The sequence below is a fragment of the Taudactylus pleione genome, unplaced genomic scaffold (assembly GCF_031769625.1).
Source record: "Taudactylus pleione unplaced genomic scaffold, aTauple2 ptg000016l, whole genome shotgun sequence".
Taxonomy (NCBI): Eukaryota; Metazoa; Chordata; class Amphibia; order Anura; family Myobatrachidae; genus Taudactylus; species Taudactylus pleione.
In genome coordinates, this window is record NW_028284418.1 from 22,433,769 (window position 1) to 22,457,791 (window position 24,023).

General features: G+C 44.9%; 1 protein-coding gene across 2 annotated transcripts in view; it reads left to right on the forward strand.

Moving 5' to 3' along the window:
- STXBP4 (syntaxin binding protein 4) overlaps positions 1 to 24,023 on the forward strand; it is a 275,156-nt gene that overhangs the window by 115,513 nt on the left and 135,620 nt on the right. For both annotated transcript variants that reach the window (XM_088475045.1, XM_088475035.1), the window contains exons 13-14: positions 509 to 625; positions 21,291 to 21,340. In XM_088475045.1, the coding sequence (XP_088331171.1) occupies positions 509 to 625; positions 21,291 to 21,340 (167 nt within the window). The remainder of the gene's footprint in view (positions 1 to 508; positions 626 to 21,290; positions 21,341 to 24,023) is intronic.

A 24,023-nucleotide genomic window follows, 5' to 3' on the forward strand; every position in this document is an offset into this window, starting at 1 on the left:
CTCCCTCCTTCCCGCTCTCCACACTTCTCTGGTCTTGCTGCCTGCCCCCTCCCATCTGTTACTAATCCTCCATTCCCTGTTCTCCTTACGCCGGGCGCACGCACGTGTGTGCATGGCACACCTAATGTGCATGGCACATGCATTGGAAGCTGGGGCGCGCACCACAGCCGCAAATGGGTCATCACACAAATGTATATCAGGGTCCAATTTTATAATAAAAGATTACTAGAGATGCAATTTTTCTTTCATTCCATAGTCATTATTGGAATTGTATGATAATTGAATATAACAATATATCAGTAGCACACAAGTAGATTTACTAAGCTTCTAAAAAGGAAAAGTAGAGGTGTTGCCCATAGAAACCAATCAGATTATTGCTATCACTTTCTGGATTGTACCTAATAAATGGTTGATTTCTATGGGTGATACATCTACGTTTTAGTAGTGTTAGTAAATCTATTTATGACTAAACATTGATGCTAAAAACAAATATCCTTTCTTTGTGCAGGACAGTGAACAGGATTTGAGGCGCAGGGTTACTGTCCTTGATTGCCAGCTGCGCAAGTCAGAGATGGCTCGGAAAACCTATGAAGTGTCCACAGAAAAGCTGCTACAATTTGTAGAGGTAACTTTTTGCCATACAGTTAATGTATTATAACATAAGTGTGTTTCTTTTCCCCTTTTATACACATCATATAGTATTTTGTACAGTAGCTTTTCTTTCTTTCATATTTTTGTTCCAAATAGGGATTTCCTTTATGCAATACTTGACCAAATATTTTTATTTTGTGGCATTACATAAAGAAAAATTTGTTTGTTTTTTCTTTTCATGAATCTTACCATACTGTAGCAACAGGAAATAGAATATGTCCCTGTATTCTATCTCTGATTATTCCTTTTTTTCATAGTGCTTTATACTCTAAGATCTCGGCAAAAAAACAAAAGGTTTTTCTCTAGTCCTTCACTGGGATATGCAATTAATATACAGTAGCTCTCTGCATGATGGTAGCTCTAGTTTCAGGCTCTCAAGCTATGGGGTATGGACAAAGCCTGCCTGAGAACATAGAGAGCGTATTACATATTGGGCCAGTCTTTTCTATTACAGTAGTAGCTCTCTAGCTATGAGATATGGACAAAGCCTGTCTGAAAACATAGAGAGCGTATTACATATTGGGCCAGTCTTCTCTATTACACTAGCAGCTCTCCAGCTATGGGGTATGGACGAAGCCTGCCTGAGAACATAGAGAGCGTATTACATATTGGGCCGGTCTTTTCTATTACACTAGCAGCTCTCCAGCTATGGGGTATGGACAAAGCCTGCCTGAAAACATAGAGAGTGTATTATATATTGGGCCGGTCTTCTCTATTACAGTAGTAGCTCTCTAGCTATGAGATATGGACGAAGCCTGTCTGAAAACATAGAGAGCGTATTACATATTGGGCCAGTCTTCTCTATTACACTAGCAGCTCTCCAGCTATGGGGTATGGACGAAGCCTGCCTGAGAACATAGAGAGCGTATTACATATTGGGCCGGTCTTTTCTATTACACTAGCAGCTCTCCAGCTATTGGGTATGGACAAAGCCTGCCTGAGAACATAGAGAGCGTATTACATATTGGGCCGGTCTTCTCTATTACAGTAGTAGCTCTCCAGCTATGGGGTATGGACGAAGCCTGCCTGAGAACATAGAGAGCGTATTATGTGCTGGGCCAGTCTTCTCTATTACACTAGCAGCTCTCCAGCTATGGGGTATGGACGAAGCCTGCCTGAGAACATAGAGAGCGTATTATGTGCTGGGCCTGTCTTCTCTATTACTGTAACAGCTCTCTAGCCATAAGGCATGGGCAAACCTGCTGGAGAACTTAGAGGGCGTACTATGTGCTGGGCCTGGGTGCCATTATCTTGTAGTGTTAAGAAACACCGGTACAGAGATGCCTTGATGCGGCCTGGATGGCTTAAGGATTTCTATTATCATGTAGTATTCAAGTCTTATTGCTTGTCTTTTGCAGTGTGCTGGGGAACATTTTTTTTTCTTGTCTAGATTATACCCCTCCCTTTTCATGCAACTGTGAAGAACCAGTAAGTTGATCTGAGCAGCCACTATTTTGTATTACTGTTCTGAGAGAAATGGATGGGACCAGCATTTGGAGGGTGTGCTGGTTCCTTTAGTGCCATTTGGGGGATTTTCTGGTACCTTTCAGATAAGTTGGTTCTCAACTTAGATATATTAATGTATGTGCTATTATATGACCCAAAGTGGGTGCTATTATATTGTAGTGTTAGGAACCTCCGGTACAGAGATGCCTTGACTCGGCCAGGATGGCTTAAACATATCTTTACAAATATATGCAACAAAGGTCTCTGGATTTCTGTTATCATGTAGTATTCATGCCTTAATGCTTGTCTTTTGCAGTGTGCTAGGGAACATTTTTCTTTTTTTCTTGTCTAGATTATACCCCTCCCTTTTCATGCAACCGTGAAGGACCAGTAAAGGTGCGTACACACTGGGCGATTAGGAAAGACAGTACGATTACGACATCGTAATTGTACAGTCGTTCCTGATCCCCTGTAGTGCCTACACTAAATGATCAGACGTTCAGTGCAGGCACACGCCATCATTCCTGAACATGGCCAAGCTGTCGTTATAGGCACATTGGTCTGCATTTTTAGGCGATGGACAATGTCGGAAACAACCAGCGGGAGCGCGCATCGCTGGTTGTTTTCAACATGATTACTGAGCGATTGCACGATTACGATGTATGATCCAAATACTGTATATTCCTATATTTGTTTGTGGGATGTATCCTTTTATCTGCAGGAACTTGCCATTTTCTCAGTTAAGGATGTCTCTACAAGGTATGGGATCCGACTGCATACATTTTGGCTCGCAGAGTATGACTTATTAGAGACCGCTCCTGATTGACTGACCTTCTATTAATTGGGCAAGCTTTCTGGGCATTTACGCATTTTGCTTTAACATACTCCAAAAAGTAAGGATTGGTCTTACAGTGGCACACATGCACAGAGAGTAAATTTACACCAGTAAAATATAACTTTTTAAAATGACATTAAAAGGCCTATTACTGTGAAATAATAAAAACCAATAAGGTGAGAATTGTGAAAGGAAAAATAGTGTAAAAAAAAGTGATATAAAAAGAAACACACTATATCATAGTGTGTATGCAAAGTCCTTTTTCAAATTAGTTTATTATTGGTAATTATAACCTCCCAGGAATTTGTTGTGTGTGTCGTCAGAGTATATAATTAATTTGAATAAGGTTTTGTATACAAGAGTACTTCTCTCCAATTAATTCCTTACTGTTTATTGTATTTATATAACTAGTATCGCTGTATGTCTTTGAAATATGGTGGTAAAATTCAACTGCTGATGTGTTTTAAATATCCATTCCCAATTAGGACAGAAATCACTGATGTTATAGTGTCCACTTTGAAATCAATACACCAAGATATATATCCTGATTAAGTTCTAGGATGAGTATTAATTAATAGTTGCTGTTGGCAGTAGCCCCCGCACTAACAATTGTACAGCAAAATTGTAGGTCTCAATTTATGCTGCTGGCAGGTATTATCTTATTTGTTTGTAATGACATATATGAGGGCCCAGTATATTTGTATGTTTATATTTATCTTTATATATCAAATGCTGTTGGCAAAAAATATGTTTGCTCTATGAATTACACAGCTATGATCAGATAGTGTGAACATAGTATCTTTAGCTTTCTGTGATGCCTGGAATTATTTTGCTGACGGGTATCACCTGATAAAATTGCAGCACTCCTTATGAAGGCTCAATATGTTTGTAATGTGTTTAATATATCACATGCTGCTGGCATAAAACATTGTTCTATAAATTATACAGCAGTACCACGCTATGATGTCTATACAGTCAGGTGCATAAATATTGGGACATTGACAGAATTTTCATATTTTGGCCTCTATTCACCACCACAATGGCTTTGAAATAAAACAAACAAGATGTGCTTTAACTGCATGCTTTCAGATTTAATTTTAAGGTAATTACATCCAAATCAAGTGAACGGTGTAGGAATTACAACGGTTTCTATATGTGACTCCCACTTTTTAAGGGGCCAAAAGTAATAGGACTATCAACTCAAAAGCTATTTCATGGACAGGTGTGGGCTATTCCCTCATTATTTCATTATCAATTAAGCAGGTAAAAGGTCTGGAGTTGATTCTAGGTGTGACATTTGCATTTGGAATTAGTTGCTGTCGACTCTCAATATGAGATCCAAAGAGCTGTCACTATCAGTGAAGCAAGCCATCATTAGGCTGAAAAATCAAAACAAACCCATCAGAGAGATAGCAAAAACATTAGGTGTGGCCAAATCAACTGTTTGGAACATTCTTAAAAAGAAAGAACGCACCGGAGAGCTCAGCAACACCGAAAGACCACGGAAAACAACTGTGGTGGATGACAGAAGAATTATTTCCCTGGTGAAGAAAAACCCCTTCACAACAGTTGGCCAAATCAAGAACACTCTCCAGGAGGTAGGTGTATATGTGTCAAAGTCAACAATCAAGAGAAGACTTCACAAGAGTGAATATAGAGGGTTCACCACAAGATGTAAACCATTGGTGAGCCACAAAAACAGGAAGACCAGATTAGAGTTTGCCAAACAACATCTAAAAAAGCCTTTACAGTTCTGGAACAACATCCTATGGACAGATGAGACAAAGATCAGCTTGTACCAGAGTGATGGAAAGAGAAGAGTATGGAGAAGGAAAGGAACTGCTCATGATCCAAAACATAGCACCTCATCAGTGAAGCATGGTGGTGCTAGTGTCATGGCGTGGGCATGTATGGCTGCCAATGGAACTGGTTCCCTTGTATTTATTGATGATGTGAGTGCTGACAAAAGCAGCAGAATGAGTTCTGAAGTGTTTCGGGCAATATTATATGCTCATATTCAGTCAAATGCTTCAGAACTCATTGGACGGCGCTTCACAGTACAGATGGACAATGAGTCAATCCCCAGACCTGAATCTGATTGAGCATGCATTTCACTTGATGAAGACAAAACTGAAGTGAAAATGCCCCAAGAACAAGCAGGAACTGAAGACATTTGCAGTAGAGGTCTGGCAGAGCATCACCAGGGATGAAACCCAGCGTCTGGTGATGTCTATGAGTTCCAGACTTCAGGCTATAATTGCCTGCAAAGGATTTGCAACAAAGTATTAAAAAGTGAAAGTTAGATTTAGGATTGTTTAGTTTGTCCCATTACTTTTGGCCCCTTATAAAGTGGGTTGCACATATAGAAACCATTGTTATTCCTACACCATTCACCTGATTTGGATGTAATTACCCTCAAATTAAATCTGAAAGTCTGCAGTTAAAGCACATCTTGTTTGTTTCATTTCAAAGCCATTGTGGTGGTGAATAGAGGCCAAAATATGAAAATTCTGTCAATGTCCCAATATTTATGCACCTGACTGTATATCCAGACCGTGCTAAAATAAATGTTTTTCTCTCTCTTTTATGGTGCTGTTTGTTAATGGTTTGTTAGGATAATACTACACTAATTATACAGCTCCTAAAAAAGCAAATATCTTCTGAGAGATTATTAGTAAACACTAAAATTGTATTAATTCAGGGAATGGGTATATTTAAATTCATATAAAGTTCACAATTATATATAACAGATTATAATGTATCAAATAAAAATATATATGAATTACATAATATCCACTGAGCTTATTGCTTGTAATGATAATTGCACAATCAGGATTTCTCCTATTGACTGATACACTTGTTTTTAATAGTTGGTTAAATTGTATCCAACATAAATAAAAATTTCACTGAAGTGTATAACAACACAGATATCAATATAGTATTGCTCCCATGGTTAGTAATATATTAAACAGTTCTTCATACAGTATTGATTGCAATGTATCAAATAAGGATCTAGCAGAATTATATATTGCCCACTGAGCTTATTGCTTGTAATGATAATTGCACACTCACAGGATTTCTCCTATTGAGTGATACACTTGTATTTAATAGTTGGTTAAATTGTATCTACCATAAGTGAAAATGTCACAAAGGTGTATAACAACACACATCTACAGTATCAGCTAACTACAATGATTGAGCTTGTTCATCCTCATAAGCAGCATATAACATTATTTGGAGTTCAGGTCAATCTTTTTTCACATTAAACACACATGTACAGTGTGATCTGCCAACGCACGTTTCACAGATAAGTTTTCTCAAAGCTAAAACTCATTTGCTTTAGCAGTTCGTCACACTTCAATGGATTCTTTTGTCTCTTAATGGAATACGCATGACACATCAATAAAAAAAATGATTGTAGTTATGTAATTTAATATACAGTACCACTACACTACATAAAATATAAGGGGGGTAAAAAATATTTAAAACATGCCTTTCTACTTCAGGGTCCATAGAAGTTCCACAGGAAACCTTGGGGTATGGGTGATGACGTAGACATCCGGGCACCATGCAGTTTTGTTTGGTGCCCGGCCGGAGTCGGGTCACTGTATTGCAGTGTGGCTGTTGCTAACAGCCCTGAAAATGTCAAATTATTTCTAAGTGTGGTCAGTGTGAACAGTCCAGTGGAAGTTCGCATGGCCGCTTCATCACCCCGCTGGTGCTGAGACGCCGGTACTGATCCATGCCTCTCGGCGGGCCTCAGGGGTCTTGGCTTGCAGGGACCCCGGAGGATTCCTAGACTGCGACTGGACACTACGGGGTGCAGGTAAGCGACACGCACCGCGGTGGTGTGTGCCAAGATGCAGTCTTTTCCCTCCAGGGTTGGGGACACCCTGGGGATGACAGCAAGTGTGGCCAGGCACTGAGTCCTGCATCCACACTAAACCACCTGGGACTTGGAACTGTTCTGCGGAACACTCCAGCGTCCCAGGGGTTAAACGCTGGCCAGGGGAGTCGGCCTTCCCTGTTTAACAGCCGGCTCCTCCCCACTGCTGAACACTACTTTCCACTGTGGTCTGGCTTGATCTGTGGCATCTTCCTGTTTCCGGCTCCGCCTCCCCATGAGTTCTTCAACAGTCAATCTCCTGGTTGTGTGTTGCTGATCTCCACAGGTAGTGCAGAGAACGGGTCCCCCTACATACGTCTCCTCTGGTTGGTGGTCAGTGTATGTAGCACTTTTGTCCTACTAGACACTAAGGCCCATATTCAATTTGAAGCGTTAAGTCCGGATCCGCGTTAAGTTACCGCCGATGACGTCATGATCGCCTGTTTTTTTTTTTACCCCGTATTCAATTTGAAAGACTTTCCGCCTAGGCGGAAAGTCAATGCAATGTAATAGGCGGTAAGTATCGCCTATGAATGGCAGACGGAAAAAAGTGCAGAATTGGGATTTAGGGTGCAACATTTCGGGAAACCCCGTGCATCCTTCAGACAGCCCCCCAAAGGTAATCTGTGTCAAAAAAATTACAAATAATGTAGACACCCCAAAAATTTACTTTGAAAAAGGGGGTGAAAAAAAATGTTGGGGTGCAAAGTTAAAAACTAGCGAACTTGACTCTGGGGGGATCCGCAAGTATGCCCCAGGTGTTTTTTTGATTGCAGGTGTTTGCGGCAGGTGGATTTTTCACAATTTTTTCAAGTCCACTTTTTCAACTTTAAATATGCTGACCCCCATTTTCAAGTACCCCAAATTTGCTGGGATAACTTATTTTCTGGAAAAAATACTCCTAAATACTATTCTGCATCAGGTATAGAAAAACGCTAGCTATTGAGCCCATTTAAAAACACCAAATACCTTCAGCGAGCCAAATCGGGGGGTACCATAGTGAACCCCCATGTCAGAGCATTATTTGGGGAGTGACAGGCTGATTTCCCCAAAAATGACAGTACTTTCCGCTAATTACAGTATCGCCAGGTGCCGTTTACGTGTACTTTGAAATTGAATATGGGGTAAAGCGGGCACGCACGCGATACTTTAACGCCTACAAAACAGGCGAAGTTGGGGTTAAGTCCGGGCCGCGTTAACTTGATGCGGCTCGGCTCAAATTGAATACGGCTCATAGTCTCTGCAGTTGACTTACGGAAGTGCCATTAAGTGCAGGTATTATTGTTTTCTACTTCAGGGTCCATAGGGTATCCACAGGACACCTTGGGGTATAGGTGTGACGTCAGTCGCAGGGCACCAAAGAGTTAAGCTTTCAGCCTCCCAGATTGCACTAGGTCCCCCTCCTATACCCCGCCCCCGGGCCAAGGCACCTCAGTTTAGTTTGGTGCCCGGCCGGCGTCGGGTGCACCTGTCGGAGTGGGGGCTAGAAGAGCCCCTGAAGCTTTCTTCAGTGCAGCTGTGGCTGCACATCTGGATGTACAGCATGGACAGTCAGTCCTGACGTCCATGCTGTCTTCCCTACACCCCCGCCGGTACCAGAACGCCGGTACCGATCCGGGGATGCTGGTGAGCATCTGGGGTCACAGCTAGCGGTGACCCCAGATGTTCCGGACCATGGCCGGATCCAAGGGGGACAAAGGTAAGCAGCGGGGTCCCGCGGTGGGTCCCCGCTGGTCACATGGTCCTAAGTCCCCAGGCAGGGGGCTCCCTGGGGACTGGCTGCAGCGTGGAGCCAGGTACTGAACCTGTACTTTCCACTACCCCCTGGGACAGCGGACCGCAGCAGAGCGGTAGCGCTGCGGCGTCCCAGGGGTTAAATGCATGCCAGGGGAGCGCGCCTTCCCTGTCTCACAGCCGGCGCCTCCCCCGCTGCACACAGCCCTCTCTGCAACACGCCGACTGGCCCTGTGGCAGCGCTTCTCCCCCAGGCCAGCCTCCTCTCTGCTCCTCGGCGGCCATCTTCTCTGCAACGCATGGTGAACGCTGCTGGAAGTCTGGAAGGAAGCATCGTGGTCTGGGTCCCCCCGCATACCTCTCCTCCGCTGTGGCTCAGGTCTGTGTATGCAGCGCTGTGTCCTACCAGGCCCTGTGTCTGTGTAGTTGAGTGATCAGCGCTGTTAGTGCAGGAATTGTTATTTCTCTGTATTGTATGTGACTGTGCTAGCGCTGCCTGTAACATTTCTTCTCTAAACTGTCAGCTTTATTACTGTCCCTGTTCTTTCTGCTAAAGCCCTTGCGGTGCGGTGCTGCAGGGTGGTCTCTCGCCTATTTAATACTTAATTGGTGAGAGAGGTCACATACGTGGTGCCATCATGTCTGAAAGTGATTTTCCCCTCTGGCTACAGTGTACCACGCAAAGTACCGGTGCAAAGTACCGTTAGCGGAGGGGGAGGGTAGCGCGGAGGGCCTTTGCCGGCAGTGTTTGTCCATGGCGCGGCCTATTACGGTTACAGCACCGGTACAGGAGCCGCCCTGGGCTTGTTTCGCTCAGGCGTTAACAGCTTTAGTGGGCCAGATTAGCTCCGCAGCCCGCGTTTACTCCGATGGGTTTGTCCCAGCAGTCTGTGGTGTCGTCACCCATGCAGGGGTTCCCATGACAATTGGTGGTACCCCACAGTCTCCCTATTTCCCCGCTCCCGGGTTCTCAGGAGCCAGAGTGGGTTAACTCCCTGACGAGTTCTGTACAGCACTTATCGGATGTGTTGCAAGGGGAGTCTGTGATGCGGCCTCATAAAAGGCCGGTGGCGTCTCTGTCCGCTCCTTATGAGGATGACGAAGGGACGTCTGATGATGGGGAGATTCTGGATCCTTACGATCAGGAACCTCTCCATACTAAGGACGCTGATGCTAAGTCCAAAGTATATATTCCTGGACTTATTCGGGCGGTCCGCACAGCCTTGGTGATTGAGGACGAAGTTCCCCCAGCGGCTAAATCTAAGTATGCCTTTTTCAAAGATGTGAAGGGCGATGCCACAGTCTTTCCTCTTTCGGGTCAGTTGGTGGACCATTTAGAGGAGGCGTGGAAACAACCTGGCAAAAGATACCAGCCGCAGAGACGCCTGGCGGTGGCTTATCCGTTCGCGGATAATTATTTTGCTAAGTGGGAATCCCCTCCACAGGTGGATTCTCACGTGACCCGTCTTGTCCGTAGTGCCACATTGCCGATGCCATCCATGTCCTCCCTTAAGGATGCTACGGACCGCAAGGTAGAAATCTGCCTGAAGTCCGCTTATTCCCTTGCAGGGGGGGCAGCACGGCCGGCTATGGCCATTTGCTGGGTTGCCAGAGCGATGGAGCGCTGGGCGGATTCATTAGAGGCTTCTTTTGAATCCGACTGTCCGGCCGAACAGGCGGAGTTGATTGGCAATCTCCGTGATTCGGCCACCTACATCAACGAGGCGGCTCTAGACATTAGTACTCTGGTGTCTAGAATTTCTTCAGCAGCGGTAGCTGCTCGTCGCACCTTGTGGCTGCGATCCTGGAAGGCGGACGCAGATTCCAAGAAAGGTCTGGAAGCGTTGCCGTTTACCGGAGAAGTTCTCTTCGGTCCGGATCTGGATAAGATTGTGGCCACGCTGGCGGCAGCCAAATCTGCTTGTCTTCCGTCGGCCGCTGCTCCTTCTGGTTCTGGACCATCGTCCTTTCGGTCATCTAGGGCCCAGGGCAGGCCCAAACCACAGTCGTTTCCTCGACAGGCTGGCCCTAAGAAATCGGTCAAGCCCCGGAAACAGGCATGGAGTACCAGACGTCCGGCCCCCAAGCCAGATGACAAGCCTGCGGCCTGACGGTCCGGGTCTCCCCTTGGGGGATCCCAGGGTGGGAGGCCGCCTGCTGCAGTTCTCCCGGTGTTGGTCGTTCACTACGACAGACACTTGGGTTCTGGAGGTGGTCTCCCACGGGTACGCCCTCTCCTTCCGGCACAGACCCCCGGCTCGATTCTTCACCACGGGTCTACCATCAGACCGGAACAAGGCTACGGAGCTGCGGAAGGTATTACACACTATGCTCCAGGCTGGAGTTATAGTGTCTGTTCCATTCTCCCAGAGGGGCCAGGGTTTCTATTCAAATCTATTTTTGGTACAGAAACCCAATGGGTCATATCGTCCGATTCTCAACCTCAAAGCACTCAACAAGTCTTTGTGGGTCCCGAAGTTTCGGATGGAGACCCTACGGTCCATCATTCTGGCGCTGGAACCTGGGGACTACATGGTGTCATTGGACATACAGGACGCTTACCTGCACGTCCCTATTCTTTTGCGCCATCAAGAGTTCCTTCGGTTTGCAATCCGCAGCGACCACTTCCAGTTTCGGGCGTTACCTTTTGGCCTGGCGACAGCACCACGTGTTTTCACCAAGGTGATGGCGGTCATGGCGGCTTCTCTGCGGCTGCAGGGAGTTCGCATGTTGCCGTACTTGGACGACCTGTTATTGGTGGCAGGATCTCCAGAGCTCCTGTTACGCCACTTGGACCTGACCATTGCACTGCTGCAACGGCACGGCTGGCTAATCAACGTGCAGAAGTCCACTCTAATCCCGTCTCGGAGGATTCTGCATCTTGGAGCCTTACTGGACTCGGAACAGCAAAGGATCTTCGTGACGGAGGACAAGATCTCTGCTTTACAGTCAAGGGTGCGCAGTTGTTTGCACAGTCACCGGGTGTCCTTACACTCGGCGATGAGGTTACTGGGCTCCATGGTGTCGGTGTTCGACATGGTGGAATACGCCCAGTTTCACTCCAGACCTCTGCAGCACCTGTCCAAATGGAACGGGCTGCCTCAGTCTCTGAAGTTCCAGACGATTGTGCTCACCCCGGAGGTTCGCCTGTCCCTTGCGTGGTGGTTAAAGACGACCCACCTCAACAAGGGACGTCCGTTCTGGGTCCTGTTGACAACGGACGCCAATCTTCGGGGCTGGGGAGCAGTTTTGGGTCCACACTTGTTCCAGGGCAGGTGGACGCCGACAGAAGCGGAGCTTCCAATAAATATCTTGGAACTCCGTGCGGTCTTCAATGCTCTCCTGCAGGCACAGCGGTTTCTCCAGGGTCACCCGGTGCAGGTCCAGTCGGACAACGCTACCACCGTGGCCTACATAAACAGGCAAGGAGGAACTCGCAGTCGGGCGGCTCTCGTAGAGGTCTCTCGGATCCTGGTTTGGGCGGAGCGCAGTCTTCCAGCCATATCAGCGGTCTTCATCCCGGGAGTGCCAAATTGGGAGGCGGACTTTCTAAGTCGCCAGGACGTTCATCCAGGGGAATGGTCCCTGCACCCGGACGTTTTTCAACTACTGGTGGACAGGTGGGCTCTTCCAGAAATCGACCTCATGGCGTCCCGGCACAACAACAAGTTGCCGGTGTACGGGTCTCGCACAAGAGACGAAGGGGCGTCTCTGGTGGATGCTCTGTCCGTCCGGTGGACGTTCAGGTTCGCATACCTGTTCCCTCCGGTCTCCCTTCTTCCACGGGTAATCCGGAAATTCAAACAGGAAGGAGGGACGCTCCTGTTGATAGCTCCCGCGTGGCCCAGACGGCACTGGTTCTCAGACCTTCAGGGTCTGTCCGTGGACAGTCCTCTGCGGTTGCCGCTACGACCGGACCTTCTGTCTCAGGGTCCTTGTCTTCACCCGGACCTGACTCGGCTATCTTTGACGGCGTGGCTGTTGAGACGGCCATGCTGAGGTCCCGGGGGTTTTCCAGCTCTGTGGTGAGTACCATGTTACGAGCTCGGAAACCGTCTTCCGCGAGGATATACCATCGCGTGTGGCATACGTTCTTCCAGTGGTGTCGACCGAGAGGTTATGCACCGCGGGAGTTTCGTCTGTCTCGGATTGTCGCCTTCCTGCAAGCAGGACTAGATCATGGGCTTCGCCTTGCTTCTTTGAAGGTACAGGTTTCGGCCCTATCTGTCTGGTTTCACCGTAGGATTGCTACAATCCTGGATGTGCGCACCTTTATGCAAGGTGTTCTCCGTATTCAGCCGCCCTTTGTTCCACCTGTGGCGCCTTGGGATTTGGCTGTGGTCCTGAGGGCTCTCCAAGGACCGCCGTTTGAACCACTGGGCTCAGTGGATATTAAATGGCTAACAGCTAAGACTGTTTTCCTTCTGGCCATTGCTTCGGCCAGACGTGTTTCTGAGTTAGGGGCTCTTTCTTGTAGACCCCCTTTCTTGGTTTTTCATGGGAACAGGGCAGTGCTCCGCACTCGGCCCGAGTTTCTTCCCAAAGTTGTTTCCCAGTTTCATGTTAACGAGGAAATAGTTGTTCCGGCCTTTAACTCACCGGGTCTTTCCGTGGGTGAGGCCTCTTTGGATGTTGTGCGGGCCTTAAGGACTTATGTTGACCGCACTTCTTCGTTTAGGAAGTCGGATGCTTTGTTTGTCCTCTATGGCTTCCGTAAAAAGGGTTGGCCTGCTTCAAAGCAAACTTTGGCAGCCTGGATCCGTAAGGCTATTTCTGAAGCTTATCTTCATGAAGGCCTACCGGTCCCTCCTTCTCTGAAGGCTCATTCCACTAGGTCTGTGGGTCCTTCGTGGGCAGCTCGACATGGTGCCTCGGCAGTTCAGATCTGCAAGGCTGCTACGTGGTCTTCTGTCCATACCTTCGTGAGGTATTACAGGTTTTGACACCTTCGCCTCTCAGGATGCTTCCTTCGGGCGGCGGATTCTCCTTTCTGCACAGGAGCGTCCCCACCCTTAAAGGATACTGCTTTGGGACATCCCCAAGGTATCCTGTGGATACCCTATGGACCCTGAAGTAGAAAATATGAGATATGGTAAGAACTTACCCTTGTTATCTCTATTTCTACGAAGTCCATAGGGTTCCACAGGACTCCCGCCCTGTCGCACCTGTGCTGCAGATGGGCTTTGCTCTGGTCACCGGTTTTCCGTCTCCCTCTGGTGAGAATGTGATTCTTGTATGTGTCCAGATCTTTGTTCTCTCTCTTCCTTCTCCTCCTCCGGCCTATGGCTTGGTAACTAACTGAGGTGCCTTGGCCCGGGGGCGGGGTATAGGAGGGGGACCTAGTGCATCCTGGGAGGCTGAAAGCTTAACTCTTTGGTGCCCTGCGACTGACGTCACACCTATACCCCAAGGTATCCTGTGGAACCCTATGGACTTCGTAGAAATAGAGATAACAAGGGTAAGTTCTTACCATATCTCATATTTTCTGCATTTGTCTGCGACTCTATGCTAGCACTGTCTGTCTGTTTTCTTTGCTAAAAACTATCATTCTTTTGTTGCTATCCATGTATCTATTCTGTTATTCTGGGCCATAAGCACGGGTGTGGTGCAGGTGTGGCATAAGTTGCAGCTAAGACTCTGTTAAGTGATCCTCTTTACTATGTCTGCCAGTGAGAGTGATATGACTAAGTTAACCCCTATTAAACTGCTCTGTAAAAAATGTACAGCGGTGTTAGGGGCAGGGAAAATAGCCTCTGAGGAGTTATGTTTCCGGTGTTACACTGCCCCGGGTCCTTCTGAGGCTTCTGCCGTTCAGCAGGAGCCTCCATGGGAGTGCTTTGCAAAAGCACTAACAACCACTGCAGTGCGGTTAGCAGGCACTCCTACGTGTTCACAGTTCAGTTTTCAACAACAGCACCTTTTGCCAGTGCAGAACCTGCTGCAACCTCCTACACCTTCACAGGTGTTACCCCCTAAGTGGGTTTATACAGTTCCTGCTATATTGCAGGGTGCGACTGAGGTACGTCAGCAGGACGCACCTATCAGCAGACTAGCTAAAAGGGTCTTGCTATCATCGCAATCTAATGTATGGGATGATGATGATGTGTCATATGATGATGGACTGCTTCTGGATGAGTCTGACTCTGAGCTACCTCGTCTGGAGGCAGGGTTAAAGTCTAAAATATATGTCCCAGGGCTAATACAAGTTGTAAAAGCAGCCCTGATCATTGGGGAGGATGAGCCTCCTGCGCCTAAATCTAGGCATGCATATTTCATGGAAGAAAAGGTGGGTGACTGACTGCATTCCCATTGTCTGACCAATTGGTGAATCACTTGGAGGTAGCTTAGAAAACGCCTGGAAAGCGGTATCAACCGCAGAATCGTCTAGTCTCTGCTTATCCTTTTGCTGAGAATTATATTTCCAAATGGGAGACTCCTCCGGTGGTGAATTCCCATGTCACGTGCTTTGTAAAAAGCGCAATGCTTCCTATGCCTTCATGTCATCCCTGAAGGATGTTACAGATAGGAAGTTAGAGGTATGCCTTAAAACTGTTTATTCCCTTTCGGGGGCTGCGTGCAGACCAGCTATGGTCATTTACTGGGTGGCTCTGACCATGGAATGTTGGGCTAATTGACTTGAAACATCCTTAGCCTCTAATGCTACCAGGGAACAGCTGAATCTGGTGGGAAAACTCAGAGATTAGGCTGCCTATATAAATGAGGCAGCTTTGGATATTGGCCTACTAAATGGCAGGGTTTCTTCGGCGGCCATTGCGGCTCACCGTTCTCTGTGGCTCCGTCTTGGAGAGCTGATGTGGAATCACAGAAGGGGTTGGAATGTTTGCATTATGACAATAAAGTCTTGTTTGGCCCTGATCTGGACAAGATTGTGAATACCTTAGCAGCAGCTAAGTCGGCTTGTCTGCCCTTTGCTCCGGCCTCTTCGGGAGTTCTGACTCCGTCCTTTCGGACCTATCGGGCCCCAGGTAAGGCTAGAACTCAGTCTTTTTCCAGGCCATCCACCACCAGGAAATCTGCCAGGCCTGTGAAGCAGCCCTGGAGTACCAGACGTCTGGCTGCCAAGCCTGATGACAAGCCCTCCACTTGACGGGACTGGCCTCCTCCTGAGGCACCCCAGGGTGGGAGGCCAACTTCTTTAATTCGCCCAGTACTGGTGTCAAACTACCACGGATTCCTGGGTGGAGGAAGTGGTCTCTCTGGGGTACGCCCTCTCTTTCCACAGAAGGCCTCCCCATCAATTCTTTTGCACAGGACTTCCGAAAAACTCGGACAAGGCTGTGGCTATTCAAGAGTTGGTACAATCCATGCTGCAGGCAGGGGTCAATGTACCGATCTCACTGTCCTAAAGGGGAACGGGTTATTATTCCAGCCTTTTTCTAGTCCTGAAACCAAACTGTTCTTACCATTCTATTCTCAATCTCAGGTCCCTGAACAAATTCCTCAGGGTACCCAGGTTCAGAATGGAGACTCTATGCTCAGTTATACTGGCTATGGAACCTGGGGATTTTATGGTATCCCTGGATATTCAGGATGCATACCTGTATATTATGATTGTTTCAGCTCACCAATGTTTTCTCTGGCTCGCAGTATCACAACAACATTTCCAGTTTCAGGCTCTGCCGTTTGGCCTTGCGACTGCACCTCGGGTGTTTACAAAGGTCATGGCGGTAATGGCAGCCCATCTGCAGCTGCAGGGGATCTGCCTGTTACCACACCTGGACGACCTTTTGCTACTAGCAGGGTCCTCAGAGGTACTTCACCACCACCTGTAGCTAACATTATTTGTGCTCCAGGTACACGGGTGGTTGGTAAATTTGAAAAAGTCCTCACTGAATTTGTCTCAAAGGATGCTCCATCTGAGGCAATTGCAGCTGGCCATCCGTATGAAAATGTAATTTACCAGACCAGGCCCTGTACTTCCATTGCTCCGTGGTCCAGTTCTAAAACTCACATGCCCATTATAGCCACTTTTGGGTCAACATGGTCACTCTGACCATTCTGTGGCTACACAGCCAATGCAAGCTGTGATCCACTGTGTTCACCTTCCTATCATACCCAGCATTAACTTTTTCAGCAATTTGTGCTACAGTAGCTCTTCTGTGGGATTGGGCACCCATGAACCTGTCGCTGGTTTACAGGTTGTCCTTCCTTGGACCACTTTTGGTATGTACTAACCACTGCAGACTGAAGACACGCCGTTTTGGAGATGTTCTGACCCAGTCATCAAGCCATCTCAAATCCTTACGCTTGCCCCTTTTTCCTGCTTCCTACACATTAACTTAAGAACTGATTGTTCACTTGCTGCCTAATATATACCACCCCTTCACAGGTGCCATTGTAACGAGATTATTATTATTATCATCAATGTTATTCACGTCACCTGTAATCGATCTTAGTGTTATGGCTGATTGGCGTATACTTTCTAAATGTCCCCAATCCCATCAGTGAGAACCTTTGTTCCTACTGCGGAGACTGTTGGGAGGCGTGTCCTACTCACCGCCACTTTGCAAAGCAGAATGACAGTGAGCCGATGCTGCTTGCAGATTTTCTTGATATTTTGTTTTGTTATGGAGAGGAGAATAGGGATGGCCTAACTCCTACGTAGACCCTACTGTGTTGTGATCACCAAACCTTCATAGTACTTATTACTGAACAAGTTATAAGATAAAAATGACAGTAGTTTGAGATTCTAAATTATTTATAGCAACCACTCAGACGTTAGCTTCCATTTTCTAAGCTGCATTAGGAAAAGCCTGATAAGTTACTACGGGCAACAACAACATTTCCTATATACTATACATTTCCAAAGTATTTTCATGGTAAGTGCAATGGCAGTATTGTGGTTCATTCATTATATTCAAGTGAATACCGGCGAACATTGGTTAAAGATGTCAGACAGATAATGGTATATATTATTCTATAGCTGAAAGGGTATTGACTTTCATAATGAGAAAATTTACTCTGCTGGCTTCTTGCAGCTGACATGGTGTAGTTTTAAAATAAATAGCAAAGACAGAGGTAGCAAATGGAAATACATTTTAAAGAGGTACATTGGCTTTTGCATCAGTTTCCACTGCAGCACCCATGTGTGTGTCTTTTGCTGGCATTGCTTCTGTGACTTTATGCAAATATCTCTACAAGTCCTTCCCTGATGCACATCCATGAGTCAGCATGTGCAAGGACTGGGATGCCCACTTTTAGCATTTTTGGATGCTCAAATACCTCTTGATGCGTCTTTAGATGCAACCATTAGTCGCACCATCGAAATGTGCACTCGCCCCATGTTATGTGTAAATTATCCATCAGAGTATGGCCTCCAATGTGAATGAGCTTGCAGCCATTACAGCAACACACCCATAATACGAACAATCTCCATGCATCCACCCCCCGGAATCCATTCTGTAGACATCTCTGATAATGTGCCTCCCAATCACAACTGCACCTCTGTGCAGACGCATGTACAGTGCACACCCCAGCGTGCTTTACACTGACTGTGGGTTCTGTTTTACATTTTCAAAATAAAAGAAATCCTAGGAATGCAAACAGACAATAGCAACATTTGAATCAGATGACTGTCACAAATGACAAAAATCTGTTAAAATACAAAAGTACAAAAATGCATGTAGATGTATAAATATAAGTGCATAAAATATTGTTAGTACAGCGTGAGATTGTCCCCAAAGAAAGATCAGGTGGATAATAAAAATGTAATAAATAAGGATGCCAGAATTGCTAGTTGGTAGATTGTATCCAAATATAGCAGTCTAGTAACAAAGGAGGCTCCTATTTAGAACCGTTAGAACGATGTAGTTCACAGACCTATTCTTTGTACACACCCGCAGATGTACTACATATATATCGCCAATTCAGACGAACGGGATATATCTGTCAGTGTACCCAGCATAAGGACACAGCACTCAGATCTACAATGCTGTCAGATGCCTCCTACTGCGCTTAGGGTATTTTCACATCGCTGCTGCGTCCAAAGACACCGTAACTATTCGAACTGCTTCCATCTCTGAATCATGCTCTACATTTGCAAGTCTTTAAAAGTAGAAGTACTGAGCTGGAATCTTCCAACTCAAAAGTTTTTTTATTTTTTTTAAAAAGTTAATGTTGGATTTTATTTTAGTAGACAAATTTTTGGGAAAATTAATTTAATCTCAATAATGGTGTTGCGTAGAGTTTCATTTCTTATGCACATAAAGGTTGAGACTTTTTATTAGCCATGGTATGCTGCACTCTAATAAGCAAATTAACCCATGCTGGATCAGACGTGCATAGAGCAAGTACAGGGGGCTAGTTGGGGGATATTTATAAGAACTGCAGTGCTGCATATTTTTGGCAATATTCTATTAAAAACTCATAATAATTGACCTGCCCCATAAGTTATCTAGGCAAAACATGCTTAAGAGTAAATAAGCCTTCTATGTAATTGTGTCCATATCAATCTCTGAAGACATCAATGGATTTGGTATCCACACTGTTTGAAAGCTACTCTTTTTTTGTGTGTTTGATGCCATTTTCTCACTTGGCTTACTATCGTAATATACTATGTGATGGCGTACAACTTTGACGAAAGCATACCCACCTGTAGCGTTCAGAAGGCTGAATTTAAATCTAAAGATTAAATAAACCATTACTTTTAGAACAAATTAATTAGCCTTAAACATAAAATCGTTGTGTTTAGGTGGAAAATCTCCTTTGAGTACGTAAAAGCACACTTATCCACTTTTTTATCAAAAAGAAATCGCCACAAAAAGTTCTCGAAAATCAAAGCCATCCACTCCACTTGTTGTATTCTTAGAAATAACAGCATGCAAGTATAAAAGAAAATAATTAAGTATTTTCCTCTTTCAGCTGAAGTAAATTACAGTAGCCATTTAGAAAATGTACATGGCTAAGGTTTAAGTGAAATATTACCATCTGGATTATTACAGTACTAGACTCTGAAATGCTTTTTGTTCAGTCATATACAGATTTTTTTCCCCTTATATGGTACATTTAATGGAACCTTATTATGTTTTTTCTTCTTCATCTTAGGCAGTATTTTAATTCAAGGCTGCTGTGGGTGTCATAAAGAACCAGAAATATTTTTTTCTAACAAGTAATCTGATTTATTTTTTCATATTGTGTTTGTGTATTTTAAAAAAAATACTACAAATACATGTTGTAATAATTATTACGCTGTTTTACAAAGTATTACTGAGTTACTGTGACAATTATATGGTAAATATATAGTTGAGATTAAGGGGTAAATTTACTAAAGTGAGAGTTTTTAGAAGTGAGTTTTAAAAGTGATGTTGCCCATAGCAACCAATCAGATTCTAATTAACATTTAACTAGCACCTTCTAGAAGATAATAGCTAGAATCTGATTTTTAAAACTCACTTCTAAAATCTCTCACTTTAGTAAATTTACCCCTAAGGGTCTGATACGGAGGTGTATGTACTGCCGATATTAAGAGTCGTGGATCTTTTTTTTTTCTATGCATATGCGTCCTGATTGTGTGTGTGCAGATTTGCAGATGTAATTTCAGGCACCTACAGGGACAATCATTTTGAAAATGTAGTGGATGTTGTTGGGTGGTTACAGGGAGGTGCCTAAGCACAGGCACGATGATGGCCTATCTTATGGGCGTGGTATTTTTGTAAGCATACTATTTTGTTATGGTTATTGTATTACTATATCAAGTCAACTCAATGAGTACATTCTGTCTATTTTTATATTTTTTGTTGACGAGTTTATTATTTATTTATTATTTGGAATGTTTTGCCCTTTTCCCCCTAAAAATCATAACCAGCACTGGTTTACATTAACTGGTCATTCCAATTGGCCGGGAAACATTCGTGGGTGCGAGTCAGCGCGGAAGCAGTCGCACTTTACGGCAGCCTGAATTAGCTCAAGACTGTGAGGCTGCAAGAAAAAAATTGCGAATTTGGTAATTTACTCAAATAATTTGGTAATTTACACAAATAGAGACTTGAAAATATAAAAAAGGGAAGAAAGGTGTCTGGCGCTCACCCACCGGGCAGTGTGATAGGAGGATCACCCAAGAGGATTCGGGTTTCATACCATTGGGTTAATCGCATACTGTGATAAATCTGAGATTGTGTTGAGGTTGGTAAAGTTTATTGTATAACATTTGCCAATGTGAATGCTGCTTGTTATGTTTGACCTATGCGTATATGTCTTGATATTTTGTCACCTGTGTTTTTGCTTCAATAAAAAAGTCCAAGTTGAGAAAAAAATTCCCATTAATGTCAACACAGGTGTTCTCTAGAGCAGTGGTTGCTGAATTATTGTGACATGCAATGTGTTCAAGAGTTCAATTAGCTGTTTGGCCAATCACTTGCATTTGACTAGTGGCTTATGGAAGTTCCAGTCGGTTTAGATCACACTTGGGTGTTCATACTGAGCAAACCGGTCAGAATTTAGGGGTGGTATAGTTATATTAGTACTGTTAAAATATGTTTTTGTTCCTTAAATTTATTTTGTGTTTGATGTCCTCTTATTCTGCTTAGTGAGCCAATTGGGCAAGGCATGTTTCATGGTATTGGTCAGACAGGTGCAAGACAGACAACTGCAAAACTTGATGTAGTTACAGAGAAACAAAAAGTAGTTTTCTTACACATTTTCAAACTGGACGGGCATCAGCACACTTATGGTTAATCTGTGATAATGTTGTTAACATATGATATTTGTTTTTGCATGCAGAACATCCATGAAGTGCTCGCTGATGATTCAAGCTCCACAGTAAATCTTTGGTAAGAATTTGTGTCATGTCTCTAATGTGCAGACTGGAAAAACCATTGCAAAATAATTTACACTGATAAAATCCATTTGACCTATACAACATACACATACAGTACTTTAAAAGGAAGATATCTGAGAAATTCTAAAGCATGACCAAGATTATAAACCTTTTCACTTCTCTGGGCGTGAAGCCAACATCTGTCATCAGGTACCTCAGGGTACTCTACTCCAGTTATCACCTGTGTTACTCTCTCTATGTTTATGTTGTTGGTCACCTGCTGGGTAACATCTCTAAATCTGGCTGCCATCTTTAAATCTACACATCTGCCAGCAGCAATCACAGTCTTGGGGGACAGCACTCACTATACAGTACATGGCACATGCTGTCATGATGTATTTCCTCTTTTTTCCAATCTGGGAAGCACTGACGCTGGGATATGAGGGAGGGGCCGAGGAGTAGGCACTAAAAATAATTGAGTGACTGAAACGTCCCCTCCCTTATATAACCTCCCCTTTCTCTAGCTCTCCAGTTATTTTTTTAGTGCCAGCAGGAGCAGGCACAAAGAAGTATAGGGCCTTGTTTGTTTCTAGCCTATAATTTTTTACCCTAAAGGAATCTTAGAGCCTGAATCCCCTTATGGGATCAAGGCTGGAGGAGTGGGAATTAGGAGCAGTACTGGTAGCCAGTATCTGCTCACTCCCTGCTGTATTCCACTCCGGGCCCCGGAAGAGGGTCAACAGGCACCCACGGGTGTGCTGGGATCCTAGGATATTAACAAAAAGTTTGCCATATGAGCCGTTTTCTCGGAGGCTGCAGCTGTGACCGGCTGCCACAGTTTGCTTGGAGGGTACTGCTGGTCAGCTAAACGGCAAACTAAGTGCACGGGCAGGGTCTGGTTTGCTCTATGTGAGCTCTGGTTTTCCCTAAAAGGAGCACAGGAGGCACTGTAAAGAGACTACCTAGAGAACACTAGGTGCTGTAGTTTTAAGCAAAAAAAAAAACATGTGCTTGCCTGGATAACAGAGGCACAATATGGTAATGGTGGATGTCTTCTTGCCCACACTCCCAGAAAGCCTGTGGGATGTCCTTCCAGGTTAGGTGATTTCCTGCTGTTTCCTGGAGGACTGATTGAAAAAGTGAAGACACCTTGCTGCTGCTCAGGAGTCTGGAGGCTGGGGAGTGTGGTATAGTACAAACTGAAAAGTGAAATTGTTTGTTTTTCTTTTTGCCTTTTAAAATTGCTAGAGTAGACTAGTTAGGTTAGTTTTTTTTATTTGTTTATGTTTCTTTGTTTCATTAGATTAGTTAATTATATTAATTTATTTTGTTTTATTTAAAAATATATATATATATTCTAGAGCTGCGATCAGTCTTTCATGTTCTGGTTCAGGCACAGGATCTTCTCAAGAGACAGACCCTTACAGATACAGCCGGACAATGCCAAGGCTGTGGAATATATCAACAGACAGGGAGGAACCAGGAGTCATTTGGCTATGGCAGAGACCACCCAAATTATGATGTGGGCAGAGAGATTTGTTCCAGCCATATTTTCCATTTTTATCCTAGAGTTGAACAACTGGGAAGTCGACTTTCTTAGTCGGCACAGGGTTCACCCAGGGGAATGGTCCCTGCATCAGGACATATTCAACATGATCGTGGAGAAATGAGGTATGCCAGAGATAGATCTCATGACTTCCAGGTTGAACAGGAAGCTTCCGAGTTATGGGGTGCTGTCCAGAGACCCCCAAGCAACTCTGGTGGATGCCCTAATAGCCAAGTGGTCCTTCCACTTCGGGTATCTTTTTTTCCGTCAATTCCCATGCTGCCTCGTGTAATCAAGATGATCAAGTGAGAGAAAATTCATGTCCTTCTAATAGCGCCAGGCCATGGAGGTCATGGAACTTGGATCTTCTGTCTATGATGGCCAACCAACCGTGGAGACTTCCACTAAGAGAAGATCTATTGTCATAAGGTCCATTCCTCCATCCCAATTTACCTCAATTAGCTTTAACGACGTGGCACTTGAGACCAGTCTTCTGAGGACCAAGGTGTTTACTTCAGCTGTTATCGAGACTATGTTACAGGCTTGTAAGTCATCCACTTCTATGACTTATTATAGGGTGTGGAAAGCTTACATCTGATGGTGTGACTGCTTCCCAGTTTCGCTTGCCGAGTTTACTTTCTTTTTTACAAGATGGATTGTCCAAAGACATTTGCCTATCTTCTTTGAGTGGTCAGGTGTCGGGCTTGTCTATATTTTTTCAGAGACGTCTGGCGTCCATATCAGATGTCAGAACTTTCAGACAAGCAGTATTGCATGTCCAGCCACCTTATGTTTCACCAGTTCCGCCTTGGGACCTTGATTTAGTTTTGGCTGCTCTTCAACGGGCTCCTTTTGAGCCACTTGAGAGGGTGGAATTAAGTTGGTTAACTTGGAAAGTAGCTTTTCTTTTGGCAATAGCCTCAGCTCACAGAGTTTCGGAGTTGCCTTTGTCAGCTAGTTTTCCTCTTTTGATTTTTCATAAGGACCGAGCAGTTCTCCGCACTCGGCCATCCTTTGTTCCTAAAGTGATTTCAAGATTTCACCTAAATAAGGAGATTGTGGTTCCAGTATTGCATCCACCTGATCCAGAGAGTCCTGTCCGGTTTCTGGATGTGGAACGAGCACTCAGAATATATGTGGATAGGAATTC